At 43.9% G+C, this 12513-nt stretch overlaps 1 protein-coding gene across 1 annotated transcript in view; it reads right to left on the bottom strand.

Annotated features, from left to right (window-relative positions):
• The window catches only part of hsf2 (heat shock transcription factor 2), a 45652-nt gene extending 41563 nt beyond the window's left edge, over positions 1 to 4089 (bottom strand). Inside the window, exons 1-2 of the mRNA XM_063033992.1 lie at positions 3941 to 4089; positions 3520 to 3628 (exon numbers count right to left, since the gene is read on the bottom strand). Coding sequence (XP_062890062.1) covers positions 3520 to 3628; positions 3941 to 4033 — 202 coding nt within the window. The 5' untranslated portion in view covers positions 4034 to 4089. The remainder of the gene's footprint in view (positions 1 to 3519; positions 3629 to 3940) is intronic.
• Positions 4090 to 12513: the final 8424 nt, after the last annotated feature.

The raw sequence follows: 12513 nt of genomic DNA, 5'->3' as shown, positions 1-12513 counted from the left end.
CTGAGTGTCCTCGTAATCTAATCTAATTACATAGTAATGGCCCACAGAAGTCAGTGCTGAAACCTATGTAGTTTTTAATGAACTTTAATTACTTGGATTTGGTTGTTCAAGACACTACTTTAGAATTTACAGATGATCTAAAACAAGAGATGTGTTTTTTTGAGGATAGCAACAAACTGCAACAGTTTATAGATAGGCTGACATAATGAATAGATACTTGCAGATTAAGTTTAATATTGCAAAGTGTAAAGTGATACATTTTGGCAAGATGTTAAAAATATAAACAAAATGCACGATTTGAAGGACATGCAGGAACACAGAGATCTGAATGTATACATGTATTAATCATATGAAAGTTCAATCAGCAAAAGACAGAAGCTTGGACATCAGAAACAGAGGCATTATATTGAATCTCTATAAAATATTAAACTGACCACAATTCAAGTATTGGAACTGATTTCTGTTACTACAGTTAAGGATGAGAAATCTCAGTTACAAGTTTCGACTGTAAAGCTGTGATCGCGCATTGTGTAAGCAAAGGATGAGAGGATATTTGGTAATTGGTTTATTATTGCCATATGCACCAAGATACAGTGAAAAGCTTTGATAAAGCTTTATTTGATAATAGTATTCAAGATAACATCAGGTTTAATTTGAGTAAATAGAGAGAAGATGTTCCCAAGAGAAAAGATTCAGAGATCAGGAAAAACAGATTTAAAAAGATGAACATCAGATTAAGAAAAAAAACAGTTGGTGGTTATGACCTGGAAGCCATAACTTGAAAGTATGGTGGAAAACAGTAAAAGTCGGTTTAAAGACTAACTGCACAAGCACTAGGAAGAAAATAATTTGCAGAGCTACAGAGAAAGAGCAGAAGGCCACAAAACTGTTCTACATAATACAGGTACAAACACAAAGAAAATCTCCATTAACAATAAGGAAATCTCCCACTGTAATTCTTGTGCACATTTGTAACTTCCCTGCAAATTCAACCCTCTCTCACAAGTTGGTGGACTGTGCAAAAGTCTTATACTGTACATAGCTAGGATGCCTAAGATTGTTTGCACAGCACTACATTTGTCAGTGTGAATCAGAGAGAGTTTGAAAATCCGGTGGATGCAAAGGATATTGGGAATGGTGACGGTGCAACGCTGCCGGAGAGGTGTGGAACAGGTGGCACAGGTGTGCGAGGAGCAGGAGTGAGACATGTTTCCCACAGCTTCAGATGGAGTGTCTCTTCCAGGATGCAGAAGACTAGTGCTGGACACGCAAACAACGTAGCTTACCTAAGAGAGCAACTAGGGCCACAATGTAGGGGACACTGACTGTGAAGGGGCACTGACATTGATTGTCTTATCCTTTAGTGAACCTGGACCACTTTACAGATGCAAATATAACATTGCTTTGTTCCGCTGTGCTGGAATGCCTGCTATTAGTAATGTATGTATGAGATCAGAGATTACTATTGGCTGGTAAACCATGAGTTTTGTACAGATCATTGGGTACAATTGTCCATCAAGCATCAGTTTCCTCAATCAAAGGCTGTCCTTGTTCAAATGTTGTAATTGTGCCTGTCACAACTGCTTCCTCTGCTAGCTTGTTCCATATACCCACCACCCTCTGTGAGAAATACTAGTCCATGTTCCCTACAAGCTTTCCCTTCTCGAATAGGGGACTGTCTTGTCTCCCTTTCTCTTCACCATTTACACCTCGGACTTCAGCTACTGCATAGAGTCTTGTCATCTTCAGGAGTTTTCGGATGACTCTGCCATAGCTGGATGCATCAGCAAGGAAGACAAGGTTGAGTACAGGGCCACAGTAGGAAATTTTGTCACATAGTATGAGCAGAATTATCTGCAGCTTAATGTGAAAAAGACTAAGGAGCTGGTGGTAGACCTGGGGACAGCTAAGGTACCGGTGACCCGTTTCAATCCAGGGGGTCAGTGTGGACATGGTGGAAGATTACAAATACCTAGGGATACGAATTGACAATAAACTGAACTGGTCAAAGAACACTGAGGCTGTCTACAAGAAGGACCAGAGCCATCTCTATTTCCTGAGGAGACTGAGGTCCTTTAACATCTGCCGGACGATGCTGAGGATGTTCTACAAGTCTGTGGTGGCCAGTGCTATCATGTTTGCTGTTGTATGCTGGGGCAGCAGGCTGAGGGTAGCAGACACCAACAGAATCAACAAACCCATTCATAAGGCTAGTGATGTTGTGGGGATGGAACTGGACTCTCTGACAGTGGTGTCTGAAAAGAGGATGCTGTCCAAGTTGCATGCCATCTTGGACAATGTCTCCCATCCTCTACATAATATACTGGTTGGGCACAGGAGTACATTCAGCCAGAGACTCATTCCACCGAGATGCAGCACACAGTGTCATAGGAAGTCATTCCTGCCTGTGGCCATCAAACTTTACAACTCCTCCCTTGGAGGGTCAGACACCCTGAGCCAATAGGCTGGTCCTGGACTTATTTCCTGGCATAATTTACATATTACTATTTAACTATTTATGGTTTTATTACTATTTATTATTTATGGTGCAACTGTAACAAAAACCAATTTCCCCCAGGATCAATAAAGTATGACTATGACTAGGTTGAGTGAACTTGGCCTTTTCTCCTTGGAGCGACAGAGGATGAGAGGTGACTTGATAGACGATGAGAGGCATTGATCGTGTGGATAGTCAGAGGCTTTTTCCCAGGACTGCAATGGCTGCCACAAGAGGACACAGGTTTAAGGTGCTGGGGAGTAGATACAGAGGAGATGTCAGGGGTAAGTTCTTTTACTCAGAGTGTGGTGAGTGTGTGGAATGGGCTGCCAGCAACGGTGGTGGAGGCAGATGACAGGTTCTTCTAAGAGACTTTTAGGTAGGTACATGGAGCTTAGTAAAATAGAGGGCTATAGGTAAGTCTAGTAATTTCTAAAGTAGGAACATGTTCAGCACAACTCTATGAGCCGAAGGGCCTGTATTGTGCAGTAGGTTTTCTATGTTCTTACCTATGCCCACTAGTTTTTGCTTCCACTAACCTGAGGAAAAAAAAATCAAGCATTCACTTAATTTTAAATACTTATATAAAGGTCACCCCTCAGCCTCTTATACCTCGGAGAAAAAGTCAGAGCCTTGTAAATCAAGTCCTCATTAATCTTTGCTGCATTGTTTCCGGCTTAATAACAAACCTCCTATATCTGGGCAACCAGAACTGAACATAATACTGTCACATGTAGCTTCACCAATGATTTTTTTAGTTGTAATATTTATGATTAGACAACGTAAAACTATCAAGATAAAATCAGATTACTTTTCTATCATTCCATCCAAACGATTTTCGGTTTATGGGGTATTGCCAACGCAACACAGACATTTAATTATGCACGAGGAGATTGCTACTGTTAAAGGAGAATTTAAAAAGGAAGTCATGCCTGAGGAACCAGTTGCGGTGTTGTGATGGGCGAGACTAGGCCTGCGTGCCTGATGCACATGTCACCAGGCAAAAGCGTGTTTACACTTACACATATTGAGCTGCCGGACGAAACTGGCCATATTATTGTGCTTGAAGTACATGGGCAGGATTTCCTTGGAGAACCGCTGCTCGTCCAGGACCAGGAAGCCGTGGCCATTCTGCAGTCAGAAAGGGAATCGAGAAGGAGATGTGACCCAGACTTTCATCACACTCACCCCCAGCACCCGCTCCCTCCCCGCACTCCCTACACCAGGCCCCGAGGACTGTAACACCGCCCGGGCCGGCTCCCCCCGCCGCTCCCGGGCTTGGCCACACGGACGGGCATCACTCCTTTTGTTTTCCTTCCGGATCCACGACCCACCGCCACCAGGCAACAAGCCGGCCCTGGCGAGGGGGAGAACGCCGCTTCCCCGTGGCTGAAGCACAAAGGCCCCCGGAGGACGCGAGGCAGGTCTGCAGCGTCGTTTCACCTGGTTCCAGCAGATGAACTCGTTGGTGTCAGGATCCTCGACCAGGGCCCACAGCTTGGTGAGGAAGGCCGGCACCGCCACCGTCTGCTTCATCCTCACAACGGGAACGGGTCCGACTCCGACCCTCCTCCCCGCCCACAAACCGCCGCGGGCACCCGCACGTCCGGCTCTAACGTCACAGGGCAGCAGCGAGGCGCGCTCCCGATCGGGCGGGGCGGAGGCAGCCTCGCTGGGGAGGGAGGTTATGTCGGGGACTTGGAGAACAATCATGTGTGTGTGTTTTGTTGGGGAGAGGGGTCACAAACGAAAAAATCTGCAATTGTTGGAAATTCAAGCAACACACACAAGATGCTGGAGGATCTCAGTCAGATCACACCCTTCATCATTATTCCCCAAGTTCCCTACATCCTTCCTTCCCATCCCAAACATGTCATTGTTCAAACAAACTGCTGGAGGATCTCAGCCGGCCAGACAGCATCTATGGGAAAAGTCGACGTTTCGGGCCGAGACCTTTCACAATGAAGACCCTTACAGCATTTTAAATGGGAGGTGTGTTGTGATGGGGAGTAGGGCAATTTAGGGAACAATGATAGGCCACAGAAAAAAATCTTCAGATGCTGGAAATCTGAACAACACACACAAAGTGCTCGAGGAACTCAGCAGGCCAAGCAGCATCTATGGAAAAAAGTACAGTCAACATTTCGGGCCAAAACGGCGATTGTACTTTTTTCACATAGATGCTGCCTGGCCTGCTGAGTTCCTCCAACACTTTGAACAATGACATGTTTGGGATGGGAAGGAAGGATGTAGGGAACTTGGGGAATAATGATGGGGAGGAGGGAGATGTAGAAGATGTGATAGGAAACAAAGGAGGGAGATGTAGGGATGCTTTGGGGAGGAAGGAAGGAGAGATGGGACTTGGGAAGTGGTGATGGGAGAGGTGTGTCATGGGGAGGATAAGAGGGAAATTCCAGAGATATGTTGGGGAAGGAAGGGAGGGATGTAATGGGGAGGAGGGAGATGCAGAGGATATGATAAGGAAGGAGGGGAGTCAGAGAGCAGTAATGAGGCTGTAGGAGAACTGAGGGTGTGTGATGGGGAGAGAAGAAGTGAGATGTATGGATGTGATAGGGAGGGTAGGAAAGAGGCATTTGATGGGAAGGAAAGGAGGTGGGGTGTAGGGGATGTGATGGAGGGGCTTAGGGGCAGTGATGGGAGGGAAGATAGAGCTGTTGTGGATGTGATGGGGAGAGAGAGCTAGTTGCTGGGATGTGATTGAAGAGCTGCTAGGATGTGAGAAGGAGGGAGGGGGTTTGCAGAGATGTGATAGGAGGAGGAAATGAGGAAGCTGTAGAGATGTGATGAGCAAGGAGGGGACTGCATAGGAGTGATAATAGACAATACACAATAGGTGCAGGAGTAGGCCATTCAGCCCTTCAAGCCAGCACCACCATTCACTGTGATCATGGCTGATCATCCACAATCAGTATCCAGTTCCTGCCTTATCCCCATAACCTTTGATTCCGCTATCTTTAAGAGCTCTATCCATCTCTTTTTTGAAAGCATCTAGAGACTTGGCCTCCACAGCCTTCTGTGGCAGAGCATTCCATATATCCACCACTCTCTGGGTGAAAAAGTTTTTCCTCAACTCCGTCCTAAATGGCCTACCCCTAATTTTTAAACTGTGGCCTCTGGTTCTGGACTCACCCATCAGCGGGAACATGCTTCCTGCCTCCAGCGTGTCCAATCCCTTAATAATCTTATATGTTTCAATAAGATCCCCTCTCAGCCTTCTAAATTCCACAGTGATAGGGAGGGGAGGATGGTGCTGCCTTAAGGAGGAAGGAGCAGTACTCTTAGGATGGTGCTAACAAATGTAGATCCACATTCTGTGTCCTCTAGATGTATTTGCCTTCAAGAAACTGTAGAGGCTTGTGAACTCTGCTCAGCACATCACAGGAACCAACATCCCCTCTACAGACTCTGTTTATAGTTCCATTGCCTCAATTAATCAGCCAGCATAATCAAAGAACCCACCTGGGCATTCTCTCTTCTTTCCTTTCATATTTACCTAAGACTTTTGCACAATACTGTAGTAATTTTATGTATTGCACTGCACTCCTTTTCTTCCACCTATCCCACGCCCTCCTACTGTGCTCTACTCTTGCCATTTCCAACATCCTTTGTTCCTGCCAGATTTACAAACTCACTCTCTGCTCCATTTTGACAAATACATGGCTGTGCAAAAGTTTTAGGCAAAAGAAAACAAATCTCATGACGGGTGAGTGATGATAAACCTGATTCTGATAGGGATCTCTATTGTGGACTGAGAGCGGGAAGGAGGCATGGGGAGGGAAGATGGAGCAGTTAAATGAATGACAGTTAAATGTCAGAACTCCAAGGCTCCCCCCCCCACCTCCCTTCAGAGTTCAATTCCAGCACCATTCTGTAAGAAGTCTCTGTACGTCCTATCCGTGACATGGGTGGGTATCCTCCCGCAGTCGGAAGACCTACAGGGTAGGTTAATTGGTCATTGTAAATTGCCCTGTGATTAGGTTAGGATTAAATGGGTTTGCTGGGGTGAGCGTGGCTCGAAGGGTCTACACCGCACTGTATCGTTAAATAAATAAATAAATCTGCTTAACTTGCACACTGAGCAAAATATATGATTTTGAGCTACTGTTGCCCTCTGCTGACAGGCAGGAGTAAACGCTACAAATGCTGAAAATCTGAAATAAAAGCAGGAATTGCTGCTTCTGCTTTGCAGATCGGGCAGCATCTGTGGAGAATGAGAGTTAAGATTGCCGGTCACAAATATCTCATCAGAAAATATCTATTCAATGCTTATCTGTATTTTGGTATAAATATGCAACAGTTGGTTTATATCCATTCAACCTTGATAGTAGAGAATGATCGATGTCTGTGAGTCTGACAAGCGGTTACAAGCACTGGAGGCCCTGATGCAGCCTGTCCCTGGGGTTGTAGGACTGTCTGCGTGCGTGAATGGGTGGGTGGGAGGGAAGGGACAGAGGCTTATTTTGCTATGGTTGCCTTCTTTTGATGTTGGTGCTGTTGATTGTGTTGTTGTGGGCACTAGAATGTATGGCGACATTTGCAGGTTGCCCCCAGCACACCCCTTGGTGTGCTCGTTGTTAACGCAAACAACGCATTTCACTGTATGGTTCAATGTACATGTGATTAATAAATCTGAATCTGAAATGTAATATTTAGGATTGTTGTTCTTCCATCTGACCACCACAATTTATAATGGCTTTCCTCGATTGGACTCCATGTTAAATTCTGCAGAAGTGAGTCTCTGATTTGGAGTATTGTCCAGACTAGAAATCACTGTTGGTAAATCACAGGTTAATTTTCCTTCATATTCTGCATTGAGGACAGTGACCAGTGGTGTTCTGCAGGGATCTGTTCTGGGACTCCTCCTCTTTGTGATATTTATAAATGACCTGGATGAGGAAGTGGAGGGATGGGTTAGTAAATTTGCTGATGACACAAAGGTTGGGGGTGTTGTGGATAGTGTGGAGGGCTGTCAGAGGTTACAGTGTGATTGATAGGATGCAGAACTGGGCTGAGAAGTGGCTGATGGATTTCAACCCAGGTGAAAGTGTGAAGTGGTTCATTTTAGTAGGTCTAATTTGAAGACAGAATATAATATAAATGGTAAGACTCCTGGCAGTGTGGAAGATCAGTGAGATCTTGGGGTCCAGGTCCTTAGGACACTCAAAGCTATTGGGCAGGTTGACAGTGTTGTTAAGAAGGCATATGCTGTGTTGGCCTTCATCAACCATGGGATTGAGTTCAAGAGCCGTGAGGTAATGTTACAGCTTAGTTAGGTCCCACTTAGAGTACTATGTTCAGTTCTGATCTGTGCTGTGGATTTTCTATGTTTCTCTGATGTTTAATTCTTTGTTTATAATATTTAAAAAAATAAAACTTAATTGCTTCCATAGAGAAGCATTTGAAGCTCTATACACAAGCAGTGGAATCAATTCAACATGAAAGCTACAGGAAAAGAACGTGGGTACATTTTACCCACCTTTTGCTATTTTTCTCTCTTTTTACACTATTTTAAAAAATCTATTCTTATTGTACTTTATAGTAATTCTTATGTATTCCACTGTATTTCTGATGCAGAACAATAAATTTCACAACATATACCAATGATAATAAAATGGATTCTGACCCTAAAGTCAAACTAGTATAAATACAAAGGTCAGCATGGACATAATGGGCTAAAGTTCAAAGTAAATTTATTATCAAAGTATGTATATGTCACCATATGCTACCCTGAGATTCATTTTCTTGCAGGCATTCACAGTGGAACAAAGTATAGAAACATAGAAACATAGAAAATAGGTGCAGGAGTAGGCCATTCAGCCCTTCGAGCCTGCACCGCCATTCAGTACGATCATGGCTGATCATCCAACTCAGAACCCTGTACCAGCCTTCCCTCCATACCCCCTGATCCCTTTAGCCACAAGGGCTATATCTAACTCCCTCTTAAATATAGCCAATGAACTGGCCTCAACTGTTTCCTGTGGCAGAGAATTCCACAGATTCACCACTCTCTGTGTGAAGAAGTTTTTCCTAATCTCGGTCCTAAAAGGCTTCCCCTTTATCCTCAAACTGAGACGCCTCGTTCTGGACTTCCCCAACATCGGGAACAATCTTCCTGCATCTAGCCTGTCCAATCCCTTTAGGATTTTATACGTTTCAATCAGATCCCCCCTCAATCTTCTAAATTCCAACGAGTATAAGCCTAGTTCATCCAGTCTTTCATCATATGAAAGTCCTGCCATCCCAGGAATCAATCTGGTGAACCTTCTTTGTACTCCCTCTATGGCAAGGATGTCTTTCCTCAGATTAGGGGACCAAAACTGCACACAATACTCCAGGTGTTGTCTCACCAAGGCCTTGTACAACTGCAGTAGTACCTCCCTGCTCCTGTACTTGAATCCTCTTGCATGCCAGCATACCATTCGCCTGTTATACAGTAAAACGCCTAAGTAATACAGTAGAATCAGTGAAAAACTACACACAAAGACTGACAAACAGCCAATGTGCAAAAGGAGACTAACTGTGCAAATACAAAACAAAAACAAATAATGAGTGAGGCCTCTATCAGTCAGACTTGATCATGGACATTGCATCCTAGCTGCCTAGATATGCAAGCCTGTGCAGTACGATGTAGAGAGCAAGCTGTAGCCCATGTAGTAAGCTCCCCCTCCCCACACAACTAATGAACCCAAAGGAACGGCAGAGACCGAGACAGTGTGGTACCAGCAGCATTGCAGGAGTTGCCAGTCAGCATTGAACTCAATGTAGGACTGCCTGAGGGAATCCAGCTCCAGATTTTTCCCTCTGCGTTTATTCCCGAAGCCTTTCCCATGAGTTGGTATAGCTGCAAGACAGTGGAGGTTTGAGATAAGAGTTTTTCCTGATGAGCCCCATCTGCTCGAAGTGACTGGTTCTAAGGCGCCAGTAACCCACCTTTGCTCCTTCTCTTGTCAGTAGAAACAGTTCCACCAGGCTTAGTAGCTCAGCCACATGTGAAGGCCAGGAGCTAGACTTGGCTATCAGAGGTAATTTGAGGCGCACACCATTGTGAGCATTTAATAGGTAGTGGGAGCTTGTCCCCTTTACCGCATCAGGCTACAAAAACCTCAAGGAAGCAAACAAAAAATAATAATATTAAATAAATAAGCAAATAAATAATACTGCGAACGTGTGTTTTAGAGTCTTTGAAAGTGAGTCCAAAAATTATGTAATCAATTCAGTGTTGAGGTGAGTAAAGTTATCCACGCTGGTTCATTCAAGGACCTAATGCTGTACTCTACAACTTTATGATTCCCCCTGAGTCTATAACTCTTAATTGGTTAATTACTTATTGCTTCAATTTTAAAGTAGGATTAAATTACATAAATCGTTCAATTATCCTTCTTTGGTGTACTGATTGTTATTCAAATAGATTTCATGTGAAAATGCAGCTGGTTCCTTGCCAGGAGGTTTGAGATTTTCGAATATGTTTGTCAGGACACAGAGATCCTGAAGTTGCTAACTTGTAACACACACAAAATGCTGGAGGAACTCAGCAGGTTAGGCACTATCCATGCAGAGGAATAGAGTCGACGTTTTGGGCTTCATCAGAACTGGCTTATGTGTATTAGCCAGCATTTCCAGAGCTAAGCTCTAACACTGTGTAATAGAGGAGTACGAAGTTACGACAAATTGCAGCAATTACTCCAGGGCTTCTGCACGAACAGGCTAGACCTGAAACAGAATTCCTCATCACCCATTTTAGTTGGGAGGGATTATAATGAACATTGGTATCTTTAGATACATTTTAATTGAATTTATTTGATTTTTAAAATAATGTTCTTAAAGTATTTCTTTTAATTTTATTTCACTGATAGCTTGATTTATATTCATTCATATTTAGGCAATTATTAAGAAAATGTAAATTCACGAGGATTTTGACAGATCTGGAGGGCTTGAATTATAGAGAGATTGGACAAGCTGGGCTTGTTTTCCCTACAGTGAAGGAGGCTGAGGGGTGACCTTAATAAGGTCTATAAAATCACAAGGCGCATTGATGAAGTGGATGGTCACAATTTTTCCCCTAGGGTAAGGAAATCGTGGGTGGTGAGATGGAGATACGTCTCTGCCAAAGGAGGTATAAAGGTCACCTTCCCTCTGCTATCCTGCAGGCCAGCCCTGGGCAAAGTGTAGCACATGCTTAGCCCCCAATCAGGGTCACATGTAGCTATGGGAGTAGGTGGTGGATGGTCATATGAGCAGCTGGTGCACGTCACAGGTCCTGGTAACATGACCACTGACGCCAGGCAGACAATCTCTGAAGAGTATTGATAATGGCTGGGGTCACCCATCTTGTAAAAACACTATCCAAAAGAACGCAATGGAAAAACCACTTCTGCAGGAAAAACTGCCAAGAACAATCATAGTGAAGACCATGATCGCCAACGTCATACGGCATGGTACATCATGATGATGATGATAGGCTCAGGTTTAAGGTGAAAGGGTCAAGATTGAAAGGGGACATGATGGGCATATCTTTCACATAGAGTGAAGTGGTATATGGAACAAACTGCTGGAGAAGTTTGTAAAGGCAATTACAATGTTTAAATGATATTCGGACAGGTTCAAGAAAGGAAGGGTTTAGACTAATATGGGCCAACTTCAGGCAAATTAGGTGAGCTCATGTCTACAACTTAGTCTGCCTGAATGAGTTGAACTGAAGGACTTGTTTCTGGGCTGTATAACTGACTCTAATTTACCTACCAGTGTCTCAGGTCTGCCACTCTTGTTTGTGCAGGAGCAATATCTCTCTCTTTCCCTCGCCAGTGAGGGAGAGTCTGTTTTGAGATGTCGAACTGTTGGAGTGGACAGTAATTTTTTTGCTGGGCTCTAATCATGGCTTTGAGGTGCTTTGCTATTGCTTGCATGGTGGGATGGTGGGGTGTCAGTGTTGTTGCTAAAGCAAGTGGGGGGGGTGGGGGAGGGTCGATGCTTTTGCTGCTCCTTGTGTATGGGAGGAGGGGTGGGCTTTGAGATTCTAATGTTCCTGCCTTTCATCCTTTAGGTGTTTTTTTTCTGCTTTATGGATGTCTGTGAAGAGTAAGAATTTCAGGTTGTATACTGTATCCATTCTCTGATACTGAATTGAACCACTGAACCATTCCATTCCTGTGAATTGAACATTCCAGTATCAAGTCTAACCTGGCACAAGTTCAGAGGTCACATTCCCCAGGATAAATAAAAGCAGCAATGCTGGAAATACTTAGCAGGTTAGAAAGCATTTGTGAACAGAGAGTTTGAGTTAACAATTTCCAACAACCGCAGTTTTCACTTTGCTTTTTGCCGATGTAAATGCTAGAGGGACAGCAGTTTACAGCTTGCTGCTGGATTCCGTGAGACATCCAGCAGCAGATCATAATTACGAAGTCCCCACCCGTTAGGAAGATTGAAACTCCTGAAGGCGTGAGGTGCCCCGAATTTTCTGACACTTGCACAGGTAGGTACAGGCAGTTACACAAGCAAGCCCTGATATTTCTCAGATCACTGAGTAAATGGGCAAAACTGTGGGAGTGGGTTTCAAAACAGGCAACTTCATTTATTTAGCAGAGTTCTGCTGAGCACAACCTGGGACCATGCTCCACAGGACATATTTATTTGTCATTATTCAAAGAACATCAGGAAGCAAAATGAGCCTCAAGGAATATGCTAATCTCCAGAGTGATATTGGTTGCGTTCGTTGTAGTCTTGGCTTCTACTCAGGAAACCTATAGGATTTCTGCATTGGTGTGTGATTTATCAATATTGTGGTGGCAATGTCTTCACCCACCTAAGCTATCGGCTTGCTCTTTTTAAGAGTATCATAAATACAGTCCTTCAGTGAAATTTGCTTAATGGTTTATTATGGTCACATGTACCAAGATACAGTGAAAAACCTTGTCTTGCATACTGTTCATACACATCAAATCATTACACAGTGCATTGAGCTAGAATAATGTAAAACAATAACAACGCAGAATAAA

This window comes from Mobula hypostoma, chromosome 2 (assembly GCF_963921235.1).
Source record: "Mobula hypostoma chromosome 2, sMobHyp1.1, whole genome shotgun sequence".
In the NCBI taxonomy this organism is placed as follows: Eukaryota; Metazoa; Chordata; class Chondrichthyes; order Myliobatiformes; family Myliobatidae; genus Mobula; species Mobula hypostoma.
The sequence above is the reverse complement of the archived record's forward strand: the minus strand, read 5'-3'. Positions and strand labels throughout refer to the sequence as shown.